The 24,842-nt window shown below is 26.7% G+C and overlaps 8 protein-coding genes across 8 annotated transcripts; 3 read left to right on the forward strand and 5 right to left on the reverse strand.

Annotated features, from left to right (window-relative positions):
* Positions 1-605: 605 nt before the first annotated feature.
* OCT59_011931 (uncharacterized protein) lies at positions 606-2,061 on the reverse strand (the record flags this gene model as incomplete). The annotated part of the gene is made up of 7 exons (XM_066134115.1): positions 606-641; positions 706-779; positions 827-851; positions 920-1,014; positions 1,135-1,211; positions 1,282-1,314; positions 1,997-2,061. 7 exons carry the CDS (start codon positions 2,059-2,061, stop codon positions 606-608), a joined length of 405 nt encoding a protein of 134 aa, XP_065989412.1.
* A 297-nt stretch (positions 2,062-2,358) lies between these two features.
* Positions 2,359-2,679, forward strand: OCT59_011932 (uncharacterized protein; the record flags this gene model as incomplete). Its single annotated transcript, XM_066134116.1, has 1 exon — positions 2,359-2,679. The coding sequence occupies one exon, from the start codon at positions 2,359-2,361 to the stop codon at positions 2,677-2,679; it is 321 nt and encodes a 106-aa protein (XP_065989413.1).
* Positions 2,680-4,995: 2,316 nt separating this feature from the next.
* On the reverse strand, positions 4,996-5,298 carry OCT59_011933 (uncharacterized protein; the record flags this gene model as incomplete). Its single annotated transcript, XM_066134118.1, has 1 exon — positions 4,996-5,298. The coding sequence occupies one exon, from the start codon at positions 5,296-5,298 to the stop codon at positions 4,996-4,998; it is 303 nt and encodes a 100-aa protein (XP_065989414.1).
* A 2,478-nt stretch (positions 5,299-7,776) lies between these two features.
* OCT59_011934 (uncharacterized protein) lies at positions 7,777-11,065 on the forward strand (the record flags this gene model as incomplete). The annotated part of the gene is made up of 10 exons (XM_025312957.2): positions 7,777-7,858; positions 7,946-7,966; positions 8,042-8,223; positions 8,305-8,762; positions 8,838-8,948; positions 9,027-10,031; positions 10,113-10,252; positions 10,340-10,360; positions 10,450-10,471; positions 10,546-11,065. The coding sequence occupies 10 exons, from the start codon at positions 7,777-7,779 to the stop codon at positions 10,973-10,975; spliced, it is 2,472 nt and encodes an 823-aa protein (XP_025188403.1). The 3' UTR covers positions 10,976-11,065.
* A 1,481-nt stretch (positions 11,066-12,546) lies between these two features.
* Positions 12,547-15,075, forward strand: OCT59_011935 (uncharacterized protein; the record flags this gene model as incomplete). The annotated part of the gene is made up of 4 exons (XM_066134119.1): positions 12,547-13,110; positions 13,208-14,063; positions 14,150-14,444; positions 14,515-15,075. 4 exons carry the CDS (start codon positions 12,547-12,549, stop codon positions 14,903-14,905), a joined length of 2,106 nt encoding a protein of 701 aa, XP_065989415.1. The 3' UTR covers positions 14,906-15,075.
* A 476-nt stretch (positions 15,076-15,551) lies between these two features.
* Positions 15,552-16,082, reverse strand: OCT59_011936 (uncharacterized protein; the record flags this gene model as incomplete). Its single annotated transcript, XM_025329940.2, has 4 exons — positions 15,552-15,607; positions 15,694-15,738; positions 15,825-15,833; positions 15,920-16,082. The coding sequence occupies 4 exons, from the start codon at positions 16,080-16,082 to the stop codon at positions 15,552-15,554; spliced, it is 273 nt and encodes a 90-aa protein (XP_025188405.2).
* Positions 16,083-19,557: 3,475 nt separating this feature from the next.
* Positions 19,558-20,202, reverse strand: OCT59_011937 (uncharacterized protein; the record flags this gene model as incomplete). The annotated part of the gene is made up of 4 exons (XM_066134120.1): positions 19,558-19,620; positions 19,695-19,709; positions 19,885-20,017; positions 20,192-20,202. The coding sequence occupies 4 exons, from the start codon at positions 20,200-20,202 to the stop codon at positions 19,558-19,560; spliced, it is 222 nt and encodes a 73-aa protein (XP_065989416.1).
* Positions 20,203-22,223: 2,021 nt separating this feature from the next.
* On the reverse strand, positions 22,224-24,165 carry OCT59_011938 (uncharacterized protein). Its single transcript, XM_025312959.2, has 4 exons — positions 23,645-24,165; positions 22,600-23,572; positions 22,451-22,521; positions 22,224-22,343 (listed from the first exon to the last, which is right to left on the reverse strand). The coding sequence occupies exons 1-3, from the start codon at positions 24,134-24,136 to the stop codon at positions 22,466-22,468; spliced, it is 1,521 nt and encodes a 506-aa protein (XP_025188406.1). The 5' UTR covers positions 24,137-24,165; the 3' UTR covers positions 22,224-22,343; positions 22,451-22,465.
* Positions 24,166-24,842: the final 677 nt, after the last annotated feature.

Consider the following 24,842-nt stretch of genomic DNA (forward strand, 5'->3'; position numbering starts at 1 on the left):
TCATTTATCCCAATCATCGATATACTGGATAAACAAAAATGTGCTGTTAGTGTCAACTATTCCTATGGACTCCTTAACCATTCTTCCCTTTCAAGCTCACGAACAATTTTCTCTTGTCCTGGCAAAAACAAGATATGTTCAGCTGTGCTATATTTTTATATTTTTTAACTCCATCCGCTAATGTGAGCAACTCACTTCCAGTTGTATTAGCAGAAATATGTATTAGTTTCAGACGTAGACATAGCGCTTTATGGGGTATTAAGTTCAAATAAAAAATATGTTACGTTCATAAAACAGGTTGACCTATCATGATTTATTTTCGGCAGCACAATTACATTACACTGTATATTAAAAAGAATTTTTTCTTATATTTGGCAGCACAGTTACATTACACGATTAAAAAGAATTTTTTCTTATAAACAGCTAAAATTTCTTCTCAACAACCATTATTAGTCTTCTTGAATATAACTTGACATGTCGCTCTTATCCTCAACAGAATTTATGCCTTCTTTCTTGTGATATTGTTTGTCAGGTTTAACCGGGTGTGGAGGAAGTCTACCTGATAACTTAGACTTAGATACTCCATCATTATCTTCATCCTGTAATTACTTGATCATATTTGCTATATTGATCAAACTTTCCTGAACAACATAGAGAGAAGTTAATAAGTAAGAAAGAGCATCTGCAAAAACAGTTAAAATATACTTTTAAATCCCAGAGCAAGGCCACAAAATCAAAAAAGTATTTTTTCTGCTCTTCATAGCAGATCGGAACAATTGCTTTATATGTATGCTTCCATTATAAAATTCCTCGAGCATGGTTGTACATTTGCCAAAGTTCAATTTTGTCTTCTATAAATACAAATAAAAATAAATAAACTTTTTGGTATCAGTAAACCACAAATCCAAATAATACTTACTATGAGTATACACAAAAAAGACACGTGTATTGGCAAATAACTTTGGTGATGCTTTTGATATCTCTCACCAATCTCTTCAAGCATATACATATTTCCTAAAAGTCATTTAATACATCCGTCCTAAGTAAATTGTGGAATCTCTCAGTGGCCATATCTGCTCATTTCTAAATGCCCGATCTCAATATGTGATCTTTGTAAGCGTGCTAGAAATCTACCATCCACTTTTTGCTCAAGGGGTTCACATTTTCGCCAATTGTAGCAGTATTTGATAGATAATAAGACAATCTCTTCTCTAAAAAAAAAAGGTTTATATTATAGTTGTATATCATATAATAATATAAAAAGTAAAAAAATATATTTACAATTCATAAAGCAAGTGATCTGTAAGAAGTTCTCTAAGACAAGGATCAATTATATATGTAATTATGTATAGTTAAGCGTTTAAGAAAGATGGAGAATATATTGCAGCTCGTCATTATAATGATTAGCATGATCACGAAGTTTTTTATACTCGTAAAATTGCCATAAAAAACTTAGAAAATAACATAATTTCAATGTTATACGAAGGAAATAATATTTTTAATACAATATTTTAGTATTTTTATACGCGTTTTTATACCTAACTTTTATAATATTAATTTCACTGATTTTTATTTAAATTGTATTTGATATTGATAATATTAATATTTCAATTGTAACTTATATAATTAATAAAATTCTTTACAACTTTATTCTTTATTTATATAAAAGTATTATCAAATATAAGCTACTGGTCTCCATTTTTTGTATTCCGTTTAATTGACTCTGCTAACACATGTTTCTTTTTAATTGTTCTTTTTCTACGAGGTGGTATAGTTTGTGGATCTATATTTTCTATATTTTCAAAAGAACTTGTCTTGATTTAATCTTTTACTACCATTATTATTACTTTTTCTTCTTTGTATAAACATTACTGCACTTTTATTTGTTTATTATTTTTAACTTGCCAACTCTTATAATATTTTCTTATTATTTTATAAAAATAAAGATCCCTCTTGAATATTTGTATTTCTAGCTTTTTGATATACTAATAAAAACCTTTTTAACATATAATGAAAGTTTGGATCTCCATTTTTAATATCTGTATTAACTTTATCATCCATTCTTTTGATAAATCAAAATCTAATGCATTATCATACGGAAAGTCCAAGTACATATTATTTATTAATGTTTATTTATAATTTTATTTATTTAACGGATTAAACAATAATATCCATGAAAAAAATCCTTAAATAAAAAAATAAAATATTAACGAAATCTTTATATAATTTATTTAGTTAGTAATTTCGGTGGAGTTAAATGAGTTAGTCCAAAATTAGTGAAAAAGCATAGGTTTGTTTATATTATAATATGAGAATTATCATTGATATGTATTATTGAAAAAATGAATTTTTTTTTCAATGTATTGTAGAAAAGATAGAAAAAAGGAATTAATGAAACTAAGAGTTTTTCTGCCAGCATCACCAGCATCATCAGTATCACATATTGAAAATTTATCCAAATCTTTAGGATCACAATTATCCAATAATAATGAATTGTTACCAAAGAAAGTTAATGTTAATTATAAAGAGCCAAAAATTGAAAATTTATTTGAATTTTTAGGATTACAATCATTTAATGGTAAATTTTTATCAGATAAATCATTTTATGAATATTTTTATAAAAATGATTTAAATGATTTTATTAACTTAAAACAAGAAATTGAAAAAGAAATTAAGTAAATTAAGTAAAAGAAATATTAAGTAATTGTATTGCTATTGCTTATTATGTTTGATAATTTTAAAGATGAATGTGAAATGTATTATGAAAAAGTTGAAAAAGTTTTAAAAAAAATGATTGGAAATAATGAAAAAGAAAATATTATTATTGAAAAAGCATTAAAAATTGGATTAAATAATAATAGATAAGGAAAAGCATAAATTTGTTAGAATTTAAATATTTGAATATTATTTTTATTATTTGGAATATTATATATTAACATATTAACATAAAGTTGGTTATACATACATACTATAGTTTATACATTTACATTAAATAAAAAAAATTTAACATATATTAAGTTAATAAGGTACTTCACTTAATAATTAATTAAAATGATGATATTAAATTTGTTGGTAAAAATAAAAAATCAAATTACTTTCTTTTTGTCAGCTATAATTCCATTAATTTAATAATTTAATAGTAGATTTAATAACAATATTCTTTAAATATTCAATAAATGCAATATTATTTGTTATCGTTCAGCCAAAATAGGATCATGCAGATTTTCATAGACCGATATTTTTATTAGCCATAGCAATAACACATGATTGATATAATAAAGTGCGAGTAAAAAAATGGCGCAAATGAATATTTTGTAGGAAAAGTTTAAATAAAGCTTATAAAAATGAAATTTATGATGTTATTAATTAATGCATGATCAAAAACGTCAGAACGATAACACTTTTATTGGATGTCTATCGGTCACAGGGCCCTTCATTAGTCCTGTTCAAAATCGTTTGGTCGCATTTTTTGGTCGGTTGTGGTTTAATTTGATTGGCCGGATCTTCTTGCATTTGTTTGCGCCACCGATCTTTTAGACCAATATTTTTTTATGTTTTTTGGATCGAACTTTTTCTACCAATAAGATTGCTTTATTCCTAACTGATCGAAAAATGATTTTGAACAGGGCTATTTATTGGTGAAAATGGCCACTACGTGGCCCATTTTCATCCAATCATTCGGTCCTGTGACCGATATAGCTACTCCCCATGTATTTGTAAATTAGATATTTCAAAGCCTAATAAGTTCCAGAAATATATATATACAGTATGTGTAAGTAAAGTTATGCAGTGTAAGGTTTTGATTTGTGTAGAGTTTGTAGAGTTTGTATATAGTCAGATTACATATTTTTATAAAATTGGCATTTAATATACCACTTTTTGCATGTTATCTAACTACCGTTCGTTATATTGATATGATATACTGATATACACATTATTGATATCTAACAAATAAATTTATTTATATATATATTTGTATTACTATAATTTATTAATTATACATCTCATTTTTTTTTAACACATATAGTTAAGCTTTAATATAATAATACATCAGGATCTTGATGGTATATATATAAAACTATCAACATAGAAATCAGAAATTTTTAAATTTTAAGTACATGTTCTATCAAGTTTATTACTATTCTCATAAGAAACCCATGTGAGGAAACCAAATAAGCATTGGCTATGACTACATTATTATTACATTATCGCATTAGTAATTGTATCTGATATTATTAAGAGAACCTTTGTTTATGATCGGTTTGTCCGTGGCGCAGCATATGATCGTCAATGATCATTATTTTTTGGCCGATGAGAATCATTATAAAGAATATACAAAATTGAGAAATATAAATTTAGAAAGACTAGAAAGTAATGAAATCTGGAAAAGAATATATGAACTGATAGAGAATAGTGATAAAGAGATATAAAGAATTATGTAATGAAAAGCATTAGATACAGTTAAAAATAATAAAGCAGCTGATTTAAATGGTATACCATATAAATTGTTGAAAATACAGCAAAGAAGTTTTTAGATTGTAATTGGTTTACTTATGAATCAATGTATGATTCAATCAGTAGTATTATGCTTGAAAAAGTCTACAAAGAACAAACATCATTTATATTTTGTCTAATGATAGTAATAATAATTTATTTTAAATGTTATAAATTCAAGTTTTATTTTATTTTTAATTATTTATTATAAGGAAATACGAGCATTCTTATTTTTTTTTTTAAAAAAAAATTTTTTTTACAATTATGAAAGTGATCGCTACTTCAAAAGTATTTTTTTGTAATAAAGTTAAATTAAATATAATTAACAACTTTGCTTATAATATAAAAGGCAGATTAATTATTGAAAAAAAAATCTTTACTTAAAAGCATGTTTGCATAACTATAATAGCGAATTATAGGTAGTCCAATACTTTAGTGTATTATATATTATAAAATTATATCTTTTTTAAAATGAAATTTACAATACATAAATTCCTCTTACTAATATTTATTACAATAAGTTTCACTAACACATATGCCATCATCAAGACAAGCATGACTACAGTCACATAACCAATGAGGTCGTGTTGATTTGAGACATTTGCTTGGAAACGCATAATTAGTGAATTTATCGTTACAATCATCGTCTGTATGACATCCATAAACACATGTGCCCATCGTTCCTGATACTGTTGAACGTACATATCCTTGTGGACAACTTGGGCTCTTGGGAACTTCCTGAGTGTTGCATATAAAAAAGATGGTGAAGGCAAGGATTAGGATTGGAAAGATTCGATTGTGCATTTTGACAGGCAATATTTAATTCTGAAAAAAATATTTATTATTATGCACAATTGAAAGTATTAATCATACATGATTCACATCCTTTTTATAATAAAAGTGTTTGATCGTATCTTATGATCTTGTAATTATCGGATGATCAATTACATGACAAAAATCAGGCAATCAACCTGAAAAGTAAAATATTAAACACAAGATCCTTTCAAAACATTTGAATATGTAATTGGTTATTAATTTGCAAATCCAGAAATCATTCCATTTTAAAGTTCGGCCACGACCGAAAATAGCATGTCCAGAACTTACTTCAATAATTTCTTCTTTTTTAATTAATGCATTTTTTCTGCCATATCATTCTTTAAGTTTAAAGATAATAAGTATTACTGCTCAGGTGGATATATGGTCAAACGAAAAGATATATTTAGTTTTCTGAAATAAATGCAGTTGTTTCGAGTTTCGACGAAAAAAAAAGTCACGTGGATAATTGATTGAATTTTGAATTTGATTAACGAAGCATGTTTTTAAATAGTTCAAAGAATTTATCATCATAATGAGTTCTAGCTTGCTTATGCGACTATAACCTTTTAAGGAAAAATCCCAAGAAAAAGAGAATACAATGCTATTATATTAAAAATTATGAAAAATTTTGTAATAACAGCTTGAAATGATATGTACAGTACAGGAATTTTTCATCGAAGAATACTTCGCGCTAGATTTTCTACCATTGTTGCTACTGTAATTAGTATGCATCATATTTTTAAAAACTTTAATTACCACCCGCTAAATCAGATAGATCATTCCGACTAAGAAAGACGAGAAAATTGAGCGGTTACAATTTCTCTCTATATTATTATTATGATGTTGATGCAAAAAATTTATTTACATTCTTTTACGCAATCAATCTAATCTGTTTGTTTATACAGTATACATATATATAGATATAGATATTAACAATCCATTAACTCGGATTAAGAATATAAATTGATCATTTCCTAAATTTTGACATCAAAGTTGACATATCATTCAAAGTAATAATCTCTTATCAACAAAAGAGCCAGTCCTTTAAGAAATAACAGTTGCTTTACATGCCTAGTGTCAAGAATTGCATGCTTTTCGCATTATTGATAATCCCGTTTCAACATTCAGAAATTTTTTTTTTCTAACAATTATTAAATATATTTTTATTTTATTATTTTATTATTGTATACAATAAATACTTCTACGTCATAGATAAAGAAAAATAAAGCCAGTTTCACTTAAAATGTGTATTTCTACTAGGAAAAGTTATTCACATTGACAACGGAAAAGGAATTCCGGGAATTTGTCTGGAATTTGTCCAGATAATATCTGAATAATGTCATATTTCGGTACGTTTTCCGGACGTTTTCTGCAAATTCCTATTATCGAAGCCTTACCTAAGTAAAATTTTAAAATTTAATAATTATGTTTATTATACCTAGTTATTTTATTTATTAGTACAAAAGATAAAATTTATTTTACAATAGTTTAGTACTTTAATAACTTCATAACTATCAGAATAATATTATTTTTAGAATTTTAAAAATTGCTCAATAATGGTTGATCGTAACTTTAGTGTTATAAGCTTTATTTAATAAGTGCTCTAATTATTTGAAATTATTTGAGAAAGATGTTTTGTACGCGTTTCTAAAAGAGTGACATTATCCTGCCCGTATTATTCATTAATATCAAACTTGTTCTGTAGTATTATTCATAATTATATTAATCTTTTTTGCCGGTTTTGCCGGTTTTTACATGATATAACTCGTAAGGATAAATCAACGAGTTGTTATATACTGCATAACTGACTCTTTAGGCACGAAGAAATGTTATATATTTTTAGATGAGTTTGAAATTACAAATTGAAGATTTATCTGATGTTAAATCTAAAGTTAATTATAAGGAATCATAAATTGAAAATTTATTTGAATTTTTTGTAATACATTTCCAACATTTACGGAAATCAAAGCAACTTGATAATTTCCATATTTTGAGGCTATGAATTCCGTGAATATGATACATTTACAGAAATAACATTGAATAAAAAAAAACACGGAATAAATTTATATTCGGGTATGAGTATCCAAAATTGAATATTCCGCAACGATAAATTATTATCTTCGTTTGTTTGCGTTAACATTTAAGCGACATTTCTTGCAGAAATTAATAAAAATGATATTAAAGCTAAGTTTTTAAAGCAAAAAAAGCATCAAATAAATTTCTATCATACAAAAAAAAATATTATTTTTATTGGAAAGTTCTTAAACATGCGAGCATTGTTGAGTCAAACTTACACTCATCGAGTAAGTTGATGACGATCTTATTTTAAACGCCTAAAATTTAGCCAAATTGGCCTAAATGGGTTAATGAATGACGTATAAACTTTATAAATTCAAAAATAAATACTGTATTTATTTATATCTCACTTAAACTTGATTCAACTTCTATTATATATTTTTTCCCAAAATGCAAATTTACGGACTCTGCTTTGTTGTTGAACGAGAATTAAAACCAATTCCTTTACAAAATGTTGCTGTTGAAGCCAATAGTAAGTTGTTGTAATTATTTTAATTATTTTAATTATTTTTTCATTTTCGTTATAATGATATTCCCTAAATTGCAATTTTTTTTTTAGTCGTTGATATGATCGCTGAAGGTTCGTTAAATTTATCGAATAAAAATTCTATTAGGATTATAGTTTATATAGTATTAATCTATTTTATTTTTATAGTTACGATCAGCCAGACTTACAAAAATGTTGAAAAAAATACCATTGAAGCTCTCTATAAATTTCCTATTTATGAAGCCGCAGCAATCTGCGGCTTTGAGGCGGAAATTGATGGACAGAGAAAAGTAAAGGGTATCGTAAAAGAATCAAAAGAGGCCGCCAAAGAATATACTGAAGCAGTTCAGGTTATATCTGATAAATTTAAATAATTTCAAAGTTTATGTATATATAAGTTAAATTGATTTTCATTTTCTTGAAATGATTAGGAAGGACATGGTGCTTATTTGTTAGAATCTGAATCTGAAGATGTTTTTCAATGTTCTGTTGGAAATATTACGTCAGGACAAACCGTAGTCATGAAGATTACATATGTTACCGAACTTAAACATGATTCTGAATCTGAGAATATTCGATTTGTTCTACCAACTAATATCGCTCCAAGATATGGTTCTTCGGAATATTCATCATCTTCAAATGATGGAAAAATTCTTAATCCTGATGTTGTGTCTTATTCTAATAAAGCAGATTTTTATTTAAATCTTGCTATTACTTGTAGAATGACTTCAACTATTCAAAATATTGAATCACCTTCACATAAAATTTCTACTGAAATGAATATTGATGAAAATCCTAAAATATCTAAAATTACTTTAACTCAACAAACTACTTATTTAGAAAAAGATTTTATTCTTGTAGTTAAAAGTAAAGACCTTGATCAACCTCGGTAAATATTTTACGTAATTATTTTTTTATTTTTTATTTTAATATAAATAATTAAAATTCTTTATATTTCTTTCAGAGCTTTTGTTGAGTATAATCCTGAAACAAAAACTAACTGTGTTATGTTAACTTTGGTTCCAAAACTCTCATTAAATACTACCATATCTGAACTAGTTTTTGTTGTTGATAGGTATGATATAATTTAATTACCAAGTGAAATTTTCTGTTCAATTAATAAAAAAAAAAATTTAAAAAATTTTTTAATTAGATCGGGATCAATGAGTGTTGAACCTATGAAAAAAGCTGCACAAGCACTTGAATTGTTATTACGCTCACTTCCTGAAGATTGTTACTTTAATGTAATTTCTTTCGGATCTCATTATGATTCTCTTTTTCCAAAAAGTCAATCCTATTCTGAAACATCTTTATCTGAAGCTCTTAATCTTGCTCAAACAATGAAATCAAACTATGGAGGAACAGAAATTTATAGTGCATTAGAATGGGTATTTGAAAATTCAAGGGATGATATACCAACTTCTGTATTCCTTCTTACAGATGGTGAAGTTTGGAATGTTGATCAAATTGTAAGACTTGTAAGTCAAAATGAAGAAAAAAAGAAAGATGTTTTACGTCTTTTTTCATTAGGAATAGGCGATTCTGTTTCTCATAATTTAGTTGAATCTGTTGCTCGTGCTGGTAAAGGATATGCTCAATTTGTAACAAATGATGAAAGAATGGATAAAAAAGTCATTGGAATGTTAAAAAATGCATTAAAACCACCAGTTAAGGATTATAATATTACTTGGACCAATGTTGATCTATCGGAATCAAAGGAAAAGAAAGAGTTACAAGCGGAAGTTAAATCCGCTACTAGTTTTACGAATGATAATACAGAATCACCATCACAAAGTGATATATTCATTGATACTAAAGTTCAACAAGCTCCATATATTATTCCACCTATTTATCCTGGTGTTCGATTTATTGTTTATTGTATTTTGGAAAAAAATATTGAACCACGTAAGATTATTACTTTAAAAGCTACTTCCCAAGACGGCCCTATGAAACTTGATATTCCTTTGGATCCAGTTACTTTACAAGGTTCAAAGATTCATAGATTAGCGGCAAGGAAACTTATTCAAGATCTTAATGATGAAAAATCATTTATTCATAAACATCCTAAAAATGCTGATAAGCATATCCCAGATTCATTAGTTAAAGAACATATTGTTAAACTTGGTAAAACTTATAATTTAGCTTCAAAATATACAAGGTATAATTGTATTAAATTAATAGTATTTATTATAATTTAATTATATTTTTTACTTATTTTTTATATTTTTTTTATTTGTAGTTTTATTGCAATTGATGAAAGAAACAATGAAACTGTATCTGAAGCACGAACAATTCCACAGAAAAGGGAAGTTCCCCAGTTTTTTGCAGGAAAAGCTAGCTTTTTTTTAGCTTCTTCAAGTATGAATATTAGTGGTCCAGGTAAAAAAAATTGTATTATGTATTTTTTTTTTTTAAAAAAAAAGAGAAAAAATTTAACATTAATTAATTTTAATATTATAAATTAAGCGAGGAAAGCGAAAAGATCATGTACGTATACTTATTTTATAATTTATTAAAAAAAAATTTTTGAACCAAAAAAAAGATTAATCGAATCGAATATTTACATAATTTATTAGTTGCCGTTGGATTACAGCAAGAGTCGGTATACATGTTTTATTATATTATTTTAATATGAAAGGGTTATTGATATAAAATTTTTTTTTCCAATATAGTACTCCATTGCAAGTTACGCCAGCAGCACTACAGAAAGTTAACGTTAATCATAAAGAGCCAAAAATTGAAAATTTATTCGAGTTTTTAGGATTACAATCTTTTGATGGTAAATTCTTGCCAAATAAATCATTTTATGAATTTTTTTATAAAAATGATTTGAATGATTTCATCAATTTAAAACAAGAAATTGAAAAAGAGATTGGTAAGACTGATGTTGAGGAAATATTAAGTACTTGTATTGCTATTTCTTATCTGGAAATTATTATGTTTGAAAAATTTAAAGATGAAAGTGAAATGTGTCATGAAAAAGCTGAAAAAGCTTTAAAGAAAATGGTAGAAAATGAAGGAAAAGGAAAAATTATTATTGAAAAATCTAAAGAATGGATTAATAATTGGATTAATAGTGATAGCGAAAAGAAAGAAGAATGAATTATATAATAGTTTTGTTCTCTTCTTTTAATAAGCAATAACGTTTATTTTTATTCATTTTATATAGTATAATATTAAATATTTTATGTTTTTTAACTGTATAATTAAAGTATTGATTTATCTTTATGCATATTGATTAAAATTATTTTTTTTTCGTAAGAATATTAAATTTGAATAAAATAACACTAAAATAGCGAGCAAAAAAACTAAAAAAGTTTTTTGACTCTCGAGTCAAAACCACAGTGCGAGCAAAAATCTGGTTGTAATTTTGCCTGACTCGGCCGAAATTATTATAATTTTGGCCAGCATTGCACTTAAGTCTGTTTAATTATGTCAATTTAAACCTTCATTTACTCGGTATTTACCTTTAGATAATTGAAGCGAATCAGCCAATAAGCTTTCTAGAATAAAAAATTCCGTTTTATCATTTCCGAATAATATAAAATTTCTAACATATCAAATAAAGTACATCCCGAGATGTAGTATGTCACTTAGAAGACTATTAGCTATATATATAGTATTAGTAGTATGACACTATGTTATTATAAAAATAACAAAGGTTAAAGGCTTGTGATAAGGGTTTCGGGATTATTTCTTAGAAAAGAACTCGAACATTCGCCGAAGAAATTTTGATCTATATTTTGTTACAACTATTCCCTTATAGATATTTCGATAATAGATTGATTCATTATTATTTCAAAAGAAGTTAATAGTGAAGGTTTTATCGAATGTGTGGAATTATTTTCTGGAATGTATACTGATTACTGAATAAATGGTATAAGTAATTTCATAGTATGCCACAGTTGGCATAGTATATCATTGGTCATTGATTTACTAATAAACATCATCGGCCGAAATTGATTTGAATCAAATTTTACCATGTAGAGTAACAACATATTGAGGGCAGCGAAGACAGTTAACTATTTGTTTTTAGGAAAACTCCGGGTTACATTCGGACGTGGACCTCATTTTCGGAAATTTACGTTTGTCATTCGTCCTTTTCGGAGGTTTTTTTCAGTAAATTATTGAAGGTTCCTTCTTGACATAACTCATTATTATAATTGAGCAAATAAGAAGGGTATAGACTAATCTTGTATGACTTAATTAAAAAAACTGTACTGTATGTTGTGCATCCAGATTCATTCTTAATATCTCTTCTTATAAGGTTAATTCATAAACATTTTTTTTTTGTTTTGATTGTCCTATTAAAAAAACCAGTATTACGAAAATGGCGCAGATCCGCAGATGTTATTCCTTTTTTGTCTGTCGTGTACCCAAGTACAAATTAACCATATGGAAAAATTCAATTTTCCATAAAGATGATTCTACTTTCTTTTTAGAATAATTCTATTCGACTAAATAATATTACAGACATTGTTATATTATTATATGTTTTTTTTTTCCGGAATTAATTAATATTATTATCCGTTTAATCGAGATAAAAAAAAAAGTATAAATTTTGCGTGAAAAATTATAAAACTTTTTTAAAACAAAAAAGAAAAAAACAAAAGAATTTTTTTTTTTTAAGTTTCCTCCTCTTCCTTTTTTTTTTTTGATAATAATAATAAATTATGTCTCAAGAAAGTGTAAAAAGAGTGATTAATAGTACCAACGTAAATACGGTGATAGAACGTGCATTAAGCATAACAGATACGACAATTAATAGTTTTGGAGCATCAAAAGTATCAGATTCAATATCACCATTTTTACCATTAATAACAGAAGTATCAAGGTTAACATCAGATATAATTAATATTTATCAAACAGCAGAACATAATAAAAGGATATGTGGATCATTATTATCAAGAACTACAGCCGCAGAAACCGCCGTAAAAAATTTAGAAATACGTAGATTAGAAAATGAATCATTATTTAAATCAAAAGAATATTATAAAAATTTTCAAAGATTAGTTATTATAGTAGGTAAAATAAAAAAATTTATTGAAGAAATTTCTCAAATTAAAGGTTTAAGAAGATTTTTAGCTGCTAATAGTATAGAAAAAGATTTTTTTGATTTAACTAATGAATTTGAAGGTTTAATGAGAATTTTAAATTTTTCTATTGCTGTTACTAATCAAATTCAAATGGAAGAAGATAAAAAAATTTTGAGTCATGATATTAAGGAAATGAATAAGGTAATTAATGAAGAAATAAGTTTCTTGTTTTTAAATACTTTTTTTTAAAAAAAAATTTCCTAATTCCTAAGATTTTTTTTTTAAAAAAAAATTATAGTATATACATGATATTGAAGGAGGTATTGCTAATGAAGTATCAGGAATTAATGCTAAATTAGATGATATTACACAATGGAATTTAGCATGGCAAAAAAAATTACTTTCAAAAAATGAGGATATCATAGCTGATGCAACTATTCCAATGAATGAATTTTCTGATCCATCTGAAATGGTTAAACGTGGTAATAAAGTAATTAAAAAATTACGTAAAGGGGAAGAAGTAGCATTAAAGAAAAGAATTTTTGATAAAGAAGAAAAGAAACAAATTAATGATATATTGAGTCAAGTAACTATATTAAAAAAACTTAAAGAATCAAAATATATAGTAAAATTTTATGGATTTGTTAATGAGGAAGAAATAATGTATATGGTAACTGAATGGTTTGAATATGGTAATCTTAAAGAATATTATACAGATTATGGACCACTTGGTTGGCTTGAAAAATCTCAAATTGCTATTGATATTTCTCGTGGATTAACTTTTTTACATACCGTATCCATATTACATCACGATATACGTTCAGAAAATATTTTAATAACTCGTCATCGTTGTGCTAAATTAGCTAATTTTACTTTAAGTCGTGGATTTAGAGATTTTAGTACTCATGTTAAAGCAACTATTGATAATGTAAGATGGATGGCTCCTGAAAAATTAAAGGATCATAATAATCCTTATACTGCAAAATGTGAAATTTATAGTTTTGGTATGGTATTATGGGAAATTGCTGAAGGAAAATTACCATTTCAAAGGGAAAATGATATAGTACAAATAAGAAATCTTGTAGTTAATCAAAAATATAGACCATCATTCAGTCTTGGTGTACCTAATGAATGGGTTAAAATTGCATATCAAGGTATTATAAATCATGATTTTTATTATCTAAAATTTTGATAAAATATATAATTATATAAATACTATATATTTTTTTTTATTATTTAGCTATGCAAGATAGTCCAAGCGCAAGACCTTCTTTAAAAGACATATTTATGACATTAAATGATGTTTATCAAATTCATAAACCAAAGAAAACTCCGACTTCTTCCCCAATTTGTAGTCCTTCTCAATCAGATTTACCAGATCCTGATGATTTAGAATTATCTTTAGATTTAAGTGTAATTGATATTGATACATTGAGTATTAAAGAAGCTATTGCAGAACATAAGAAGAATGGAGATAGATTAAAAGCATGGAAAGCCTTTTGTCAACACTCTGAACTTGATGATATGCTTGCCAAGTAAGTAACCTGATACTTACTTTTTTTTAAAATCATATAAATACTAATATTTATATATTTTTAAATTTAGATATTGGAAAGGATATTATTTATATTATGATTTATGTCCAATAGAAGATCCTGAAGATAAAAATGCAAAACAATTAAGAGTTAAACAATCTGTAGAATATTTTAAAGAAGCAGCAGATTTTGGTTTAGCAGATGCTCAATTGAGATATGGACATTGTTTATGGTCAGGTGAAGCCATTAAAAGGGATATTAAAGAATCCATAAGATATTTTCAAATGTCAGCCGATAATGGTAATCATACTGCTATGTATAATATTGGTAATATATTATATAATGGTATTGGTGCTAATAAAGATGAAGAGAAAGGTAGTAATTATCTTAGGTTAGCCGCTTTATCGGGTCAACCTAAAGCTATTGCTATGTGTAAAACTAAAGGTATTAAATTAGCTTGAAAATGCAATTAAGAAGCGAATAGGTAAGATTTATATATTGATTGATTAAAATTATATTATATTATATCGAATACAGTATATCAAATATATAAAAGTTATTATATTAAGTTTTTAGACATATATTGTATATTCTCTTTTGTTATATAGATTTGATTTTCATTGACAATAAACTGAGTTAAAACAAGTAGTAAATTACTCCATAAGTTGTGATGTTTAATTATCAGTAAAATTGCCTACGTTAGAACAACCGTTCCACTTCATTCATGCACTCGCTAATATTACAAATTTATAATAAAATGAAATATGTACACTACTTCGTAATATTAAAAATAAAAACAATAAAATTAAATATATTTATAAAAATCAATGAAATAAGATATACTTTAAACTAAAATAATTAATTTTAGAAAATTGACTTTTGCAATAATATCTTTAGTAAAAAAAAAACACCTCAAATATTCTTTTAATGCGTTCTATTATTATTAAAATAAAAGATATCTTTTATTAACTTTATTCAAAATGAATTGTAAAGAAAGATATAATAGACTCACCTATAAAATAATATATTATTTCAAAGAATTTCGATTTTTGTTCTGCTTCATCTAACAAATTACCGGTATGATAGATAAATAATATTAATATAATATTACGTATAAAAGTAATCAAACTTTAAAATTATACCTTCGGAAGTGATTTCCAAATCTAAATAAAAATTTGAATTGTTATATTAATACAAAGATTATAAATATAATATAAATATAATATTAATATATTATAATTAAACTTACTACGAGTATGAGGTATATTGAAGTCATATGGTCTGCTATGAAATGCTACAAAAAAATAAAATTTTTTGTTAAATTTACATTTACATATATATATTAATGTTAATGTTATAAAAAAAAATAATAATAATTACGTTCTAGTTCTGTTAAAAAAAAAGAATTTTTTAATTTTTAAATATGTAGTTAAAAATGGTTAAAAGTAATAAAAGATAATAAATATTATAATTACCTCCAATCGCATTTACTGGTTCTGGTAAGTTTTTAAATCGATGAAGTTTACTACTGGTTGATAATGAATGTAACTTAGAACTTGAACTAGGTTGAAAATTTCGGGGAAACAATAAAATAGGAGCTAATAAAAATTCAGGCTCAGTGTAAGAGTTTTTCCACATTTTTTCAATCTCATTAAAAAGAGTATCAATATCGGGTCTTTGTAAGGGATCAGCATCTAAACATTTTTTCATTAATTCTTTATATTCTGATGGAATCCCTGATATGTTTCGTGGTCTCAAACCATTAACTATACCCATTGCAAGATAAAAATCATGTTTACAATTATTAAAAGGTGTTTGTTCCGATGCAATTTCCCACATGAGCATACCAAAACTGTATATATCAGATTTAAAAGTACTTTCTTTTCTAATTAAAACTTCAGGTGCTATGTAAGGAAGATTTCCATATACACTGTTTAGTGATTTATCAGCAGGTCCACAAAATCCGAAATCACTTATATACCAATAATTTTTGGATTTCAGATATAGAATGTTTCCGGAATGCAGATCTCTATGAATCGCATTATTACTATGAATACTATGAAGCGCATCTACAATATCATAAGATATTTTTATTTTTTCTTTCCACGTAAGCGGATGATGATTATTTAAATATTTTTTTAAATTCGTATCCATTAATTGCATCACAAGCATATAAACTCCATTTTTTGGCTCTTGGGTTAACCCATAACATTTAACGATCTCAGTACTTTTGTTCCCAATAGTTAAATGAACTTTTGCCTATAAATATATATATAATATTTATAAATTAGTCATTAGTTAAAATGTATTTTTACATATAAAGTAAATTGAAATAATATGACCTCTTCGAACCAACTTCTATTAGCATTTAAAACATTTATCAATGTTTTAAGTATTACTTTATGAGATCCGGTTCTTTTTAATTGCTTATTGACTTGATCCCACTCGATGTATTGTCCGTCAATCCAATCTGCTGTATAAATTTCAGAACAACCGCCTCTAGTCAAATATTCAATATTTTGTAGTTTTTCGTATGGTATCCATTCAAGTATTTTGTTTGGACGAAATGATTCTTCTTGACATCTTTGTAATAAACTATCAATATCATTATTATTAGATGTCCAATTCGAAAAATTATTTTTCAAAAAGATTCGAATACAATGTTCACAATATAATGTGGCTAAACATTCTTTTTGACATTCTTTACACAATCTTTTTGTTCCCGTATTGTAAAGTACTTTAAAATAATCGTAATCCTTAGTCAATATTTTTATAGCTTCGATTTTTTCATTTTCATTAAGAGTTTCATCGTTAAGAACCGTTTCCTTTTTAAATTCATAACGGCTATCTATGTTTTTGTATTTTTCAAAATCCGTCAAAGAATCCGCTTTATCGAGCGCTGCATAAACTAAATTTTTTCTAATAATACCAGCCATTAAAGAATTTTTTTTTTTCGTTACGTGAAAATGCTGTGGAATTATTTTTCTTTTATATCTGTTATCACGGCTTACATACTCCGAATTTTAAGACAAACAAACAAACAAATGAAAGATTTAGGCAATCACTTCAATGGATTTGTAGATCAAATCAACTGAAATAGCATTAATTAAAGGTTAAAGTTGTCGTGTCACAATAAATTAAGTTATTGTTATTACAAAAGTTTATACATCATACTCATTTACTTGAAAATAATATTTAATTATTTATTACATTCAATTCTTTTCGTTTTAAACATGCGCATGATTTTTTTTTAGCTATAATTATCGGTTCATTATCGTTAGAGTTTTAATATCAAGCACCTTATTCATTATTATTATCAATGTAAATGAATATTGGAAGTTCCCAATTTTATAAATAAAATAATTAATAATTCATGTTTCATCATACAAACTGTAAACAAAACCATATTTATTGATCCTTAAGTAGAGTTTCATATTATCAATGCAATGAAAATCAGGTTCCGATTTTATATAAATCACAATTAATAAGTTTTGGTTACACTACTTTTTGTGATTTTATTGCTGTTGTTATCAATTATAGTTATTTGGCTAATCGTAATCGTTAAGGGTTTTTTTTATTAAATTGAAGTTTCCAAATTTATACAAAATATAATTTATAATAATTCGTGTTACATCTTACAATCTCAGTTTTGTAATAATTCGTTAAGTTCATTATTTAATTACTATATAAATTACATCTAATTCTAATAACTTGAAAGAAATTTATCATTTTTTTACCATTTATATAATTAATTTGCCTATAATAAATATTATCCATTTATCCATCTAATCTAATTTCTTTATCCATCTATCCCTTAAATTAATCATTAATTTTCATCTAATCTAATTTTCTTTGTTTTATATAAGTAAATAATGGCCAAATTAAAATACTTTGACAGATTTTTAATATTTGAAAGAACATTGCTAGAAAAAGGATCAAAATAACAAATTTTGTAGTGCAGTGATCAATCATTTTTTACTAAAAAAAATCGGTTAACAGTTGTCCCTTTTTCTAACACTCGCCCATATTTTTTAGTCGTTAGCCTTTATCGCCCGCGTAGCATTAGGAGACCAGAAGCCCTATTATCGTTTCCACTTCCTTCGGAGAAACCCAAATAAGGAAGGATACCAGAAGACCGTAAATTGCTTTTTTCTTAGGAGGCGTTCGAAGGAAACAGGATAGGGGAGGAAATATATGAATAATATTCTTTAAAAAGTTTTTACGTAATTATGTAATCAAAATATGGTTTAAAATATTATTAACTATAGATCAATGGAAATTCAACAACAAAATGTTCTTACTAAGTAAAGACGACTTCGAGGAAATTACTCGAATGAATTAAATATTGAAATTTCCTCCACAAAGATTCTTTATTGATCGGATAATCACCGTTGAACGTTAAAAAGCCTGTATGAGCATCCCATTAAAGTAAATCACTCATTCCAATTTTCTTATTAGTTGTTGATTCAAGCAAGATAAACATTACAATTTTTGTAAAACTTAGCTTTTCTCAAAAAAAAAGTTAAAATAAAAATACATTTATATTATATGAGCAGTACCTACTTCAAAATCCTATATCTCGCTGACTTCAATTTAGAAAAATCTTTGTTACGTCATTTCCTGAGATCACTTTAAGTTCTCCGCCATTCTGATTGTGTTGCATACTCATCTGCATTAAATGAAACAATGTGGACTATTTAAATAGTAACGCTCCATCAATTGAATTGAATTTGAAACATCAAGATAGAAAAATTCATTTGAAATATCAGGTCATAGGATGTCCTACCACCCTTTGTACATACCATACATAGTGGAATGATGACCCGAATCTCCCGAACTCCTGAGCCATTTATTTATCGAGAAAACGAATGGGAACATACCCTACAAATTAAAATAAGATAGTTATAAAAAATAACTAAGTAAGACTCTGTTCAGGCTGTAATCTTGGGTGCAATTGGGAAGAAACCAGCCTGATCGTAAACCTTGCACACCATCCCTTTGTACTTACCATATACATGGCATCATAACTTATTCAACATTCTTACAAATATCAATCGTATCATTTTTAAATTGTCAATATGTCATAAAGAACGCTGTACCTATTGATGATGATTTATCTAAGTACCATTTGAATATTACATATATCTGATAAGAAAGACTGAGCCCGAAGCAGATCCTAAATACAAGCCAAATTCAAATTATCAAAAATACAAGCACAAATATTATCCAAAAAAGTATAGGAAACCTTACAAATCCTAAATATTTCTATGATCAGTAGGCCTGAGCTCGCTTAGATGTAATAGGATTTTATCTAATGGGATCATCGCGTAAATATTCGGACTTAATTACGATAGGACTATAGGAGGAAGTGGAAACGATAATAAATGGTCTTCTGGTATCATTCCCTATCCGGGTTCCTCCGAAGAAAAAGGCAATTTACGGTCTTCTGGTATCCTTCCTTATTCGGTTTTCTCTGAAGGAAGTGGAAACGATTAATAAATGGTCTTCTGGTATCCTCCCCTAGGCGTCGTATATTGGGATCGGAAATTATTCTAATAATATTTTTTTCGTTCCTGGAGAAATGTATATAACATTACGTATTATAATAGTGAATATCAATGTACGAAGTAATTTTAGCCAGTTTCGCTAGGTGTATCTGCTGAGTTGAAAGACATGATATCCAATGGTGTTTTATTTTTCTAGACGATGTATCACATATTCTTAGGATTTTGTGGCTATATAAATACCTTTTCTTCATAAGCTCACACACCCACTGAGAAGGCCAAGCAGGGATCTTAAGCTTACCTTATGGTTTGTTGATGACCATTTCGAATTTTTCATAAATATATGTGCTCCTCCTATTTTCTTTACTTTTGGCTCTCTTTAAAGAGTCAATTGGCGGCTTCTCTCCCAACAACGCGCAAAATCACATACGACGCGTCATATATAAAGTCTCCTCAGCTATGAGACCTGAGATCTACTTTGGTCTACACGTCAAATGGATGTTGAAAAGTTTGTATTTTTAAAAAAAGAAAAAGAATGTAAGATAAAAAAAAAATATGTATACTGTAAATATTTTTCTTCCTTGTCACACAGTTCAGCCAAAAATAAGACGCGGTTATTACATAATATCAATCACTGGACATTTCCACTTTCCAGCAGCGCCAAAAAATTTTGTACTACATAAATTAGTTCGAACTTGAACGGGGCAAAGATTATTACAAAATATAACTTTTTTTACGATACATTAAAAGTATCACGTATGAACTTTCAAATGATACTAATTTTATTGAGTTTAAAAATGTAAAGTAATGACTTATGAATCAAAATGTGTGTATGAAAATTTTGTCAATATGACAATTAGGAATGTTTAGGACTTTTGTCAGTTTGAAAAAAGGGCAAAATTTTCACGTAATATCGTGCGAAATGGGTTTTTGACTAGAAATCTGAGAATACCTCGTGTGTTTTGTGAGCGGAAGTTATATATCTCGTGTATGTCTCTAGGAAAAAGGACTATCCTTTTCATACCAGTATTATCGAAGTGAATCTAGTTTCACTCGAAACACTAGCCCTGTTCATTTCTGGTCGGTTGATTTTTTGGTCAGTGTGTACTACTTAAAATTTACGAATAAAATTGTTTTTGTAAATTAAGTTGAAAGTTTGTAATTAAGTTCGACTTACACGTGAAAACAAATAACTAATAGTTTATAATAATTAGCAACATGGTTTTGATTGGTTACCGTGGCGTTTTATTTTTTTCCCGAACTAAAAAAACCCAATTTTTTTGTTTTTATTGTTGTCGAAGATCAGGCCAACCAAAAAAAAATGAAGCCCGAGACCCGACCGAAAAACCCAACCGACCGGAAATACTACTTCTTATACTTATTACACCCAAAAACTTGGTTTTAAATTTTCATATCTAATCAACGAAGTTATTGCCATAAATCATAATAAACCATAATTCTATTAATTAATATTTATATAATATTTTGAATAAAGTTGCAATAGTTCGATCTCATTCTTCATTTTAAGAGTGTTTTTTACCTTGTAGAAATTATTAAAGTCGTGTTATATCGTTTAATATTAAAATAAATACTAATCTTTAAGTTCGATATTAATGATTAGAAATATATGACGTACAGGGTGTATGAAGGATAGATAGATAATGGCATTGAATTATGCATTATAAATAAAATATGTATTTTACGATTGTCAATAGTAATTTTTTTTTCAACTCTTCGAGATAAAATTAATTTTATCATGTGATTTTTAATCGTGGCAGAGAAAAAATGGATCACTTATTACAAGGACTGAATCAATAGATACAACCGGCACTCTGATTTGATGAATTTTTAATCAATAAGCTTTAAATCAATGATTTTTAAACATTACAAATGCATAACTTTGAAATCTAATGTATTTATCAACAAATTTCACAATGATTTTGTAAAAAAAATGTGCTCTTTTAATGAAAATTTAAGTCAAAAAAACTGGCCAAATTAAAAATTAACCAATCAAAATTGAATTTAGGGGTGGGTAATATCAAATCTCACCATGGGGCTAGGAATAAATTGAATATATATTGTAAAAAACTGTTTTTCTAGTATACTAAATTATATTTAGATTTTTAAAAATTTCAATAATTCTATTAAATGTTTGTAATTTTTAATATTAAAATTATAAATTGCATTTATGTTTCTTTTATTTTAACTACTCTATAAGAGTTTTCTTGAATAGACAAAAATATACATTATATAATATTTAACTAATAGGTTATATTTAATTTTTAAAATTATCTCATATATTGCTCAATTACAAACTGACTTTTATTTTATGTAAAGAAATGATAAACTTACATAATAATTCTATAATCAGTGTTGAATAAAATACATTTACTTGCTATATTGATATAATTATCAAAATCAAAGAAAAATATAAGAAAAAATAGTAAATAAATAAAATAAATTTAATTACTATAAAGTCAGAAGGCTTAATAATAATCTTACTAGATTCATATTTAATTACTTGTCAATTCTTAACAATTCTAAATCGCTATTTTCTGACTTCAGTGTATTTCCTGTAAGTGATTAATAGTTGATATAAATAACTTGATGGATAAACAAGTAAACAGTCTATATATGATTAAATTTAATACCTGAATATATTTTGCTTGATATATTTTCATATGTTTCATAATAATCATCGGAATTCTTTGGTTCAGGAAGATCTTTAAAATCAAAAGATCTACTTTTATAAAAAGCTTTAGGATGCATTTGGTTTGTCAAGGATGAATTATTAAGTGATGAACGATTAATTTTTTCTACTTCTTCGATTTGTTCAATTAATTCTGTTTTAGTTAATTCCGCTTGATTATCTATATTCATTACATGATTCTTTCTACTCATTGCATGCCTATTAATTTCCTGCGCCCATGCTAAAAAAGTTCTTGAAATTTTACATGTTCGCGGTCGATTTGATGGATCTGCATCCAGGCATCCTTTGATTAAATGCAAAATTAATTGAGGTACTTTAATATTAAATTCAGGTCTTAATCCTTCACAGATATTTAATGCTAATAATTCGTCATGAGCAATATTATAATATGGTGGCAATTCTGAAATTACTTCATATATAATTATGCCCAAACTGTAAATATCAGAAGCTTGGGTATAATCTTGTCCTCTTAAAATTTCAGGAGCCAAATAAGATAATACGCCATATTTATTATTTTCATTTTCCAATTCATGATAATTTGCGGGTTTACATAATCCCATATCCGTTATACAAGGGTGTGAAGAATTACATACTATATTTCCAATATGTAAATCTCGATGAATTAATCTTTTACCATGGATTTTCTTAAGTCCACTTGAAATTCCACATAAAATATCAAGCTTATATTTCCACGTTTGCAAATTCAAATCAAAATCCTGATCCAATTTTATAGCTATTTGATAACTTTTATGCAATCTTTTTGATCTATCGTTCAATAAATTTTGCAGATTTCCCATTTTAGCATAATTCATGACCATAATATATTCTTTTGTTTTAGGATCTAGGGATATTCCATAACATTTAATAACTTCATCCGGTGATTTAATATCATGTACTTTTAGATGTGATGTAATCTAATTATTATAAATAATTATTAGTAATCAAAAAAATTAATAAATTAACTTGTATGGTATAACATATTGTACCTCATTAACAAATTCCAATGTAATATTTTGTGAATTATTTAAACTTTTAAGAGCTACAAATTTATTTACATTAGATCTACCCCATTGATTTTTACGCGTATCCCAGTGTGAAATATAACCGTCTTTCCAAGTTGCTCTATATACTTTACCAAATCCACCTTCTGAAATATACTTAGGGTTAATAAATCTATCATAAGGTATCCATTCTAACTTTTGAAAACAATTTTCTGCCGATAACTGAGTATTTTGAATGAACTTATCAATGTCATCATTACCACTAGTCCAATTATCAAAATTTTGTTGAAATCTTTTTGAATTACAAGTTTTACACCAATTATTCCCCGTATTTATTTGTTTGCACTCCAAACATATTCCATTTTTTTCCTCGTGATTTTTTAAAAGACAAGTCTCACAAAATTTACTTCTTGAATAATCTACTTTTTTGCATCGAACACACGCTCTATGTCTTATTTCTTCACCAAATTGATACATGGCACAAAAAATTAAATTTCAAATCTTTTTATTTGGTAAATTATCTATTGATGAAAATAACGACTTTTGTATGCGACTAATCTGTACCATTTTTTCCAAAATAAGCCTCATATTTAGCCGAGATAGTTATACATATATATATATAGAGCAAAAACGAACCATAGACAATCTTTTTGAGATTAATTGAAAGCTCACCCTGCATTAGAGTTATACCATAGTTGCACAATTTCACAATAAGTAAATATATAAATATTTGAATCGGGATTAATGGCGTAAAAAAAAAAAGTTCATGGAGTAACAGTTTCTAACCCCTTTCGGAATGCTGGCTTTCATTTACGAGTTCGTTAATGACTAATATTAAACTAAATAAACATGGGTACCGGCTACATCCCAATTTTTTGCAAAATGTGCATCATAGCCCGTTACTGCAGCTAGTGTGGGTTTTCAAATATAGAAGACTAGTGTAACCTTGCGTGATCACTTTCAGATGGGCGCACACTACCCGGTCTACCCGTCCCGTGTCTGGCTCACCCTTTGGGGTATCATAGTTAGATGCTAATGGGGTTTTACCTACCAGCTGTGTATGAAAAAAAAAAAATTAAAATTTATTGTTAAATATACTGTATACATATTATAAAATTTTTTTCAGATTTTATTGTATTAATACTGTATGATCTGAAATTCTGAATTATATCACGTTATTATC

Source organism: Rhizophagus irregularis, chromosome 2 (assembly GCF_026210795.1).
Source record: "Rhizophagus irregularis chromosome 2, complete sequence".
In the NCBI taxonomy this organism is placed as follows: Eukaryota; Fungi; Glomeromycota; class Glomeromycetes; order Glomerales; family Glomeraceae; genus Rhizophagus; species Rhizophagus irregularis.

Coding starts and splice junctions, on each gene's coding strand:
- OCT59_011938 (XM_025312959.2), bottom strand. CDS start 24,136: ATGTATCAATTTGGTGAAGAAATAAGACATAGAGCGTGTGTTCGATGC. Junction 23,573..23,644: donor CATTGGAATTTGTTAATGAG/GTACAATATGTT, acceptor TATAATAATTAG/ATTACATCACATCTAAAAGT. Junction 22,522..22,599: donor ATCAAGCAAAATATATTCAG/GTATTAAATTTA, acceptor AATCACTTACAG/GAAATACACTGAAGTCAGAA.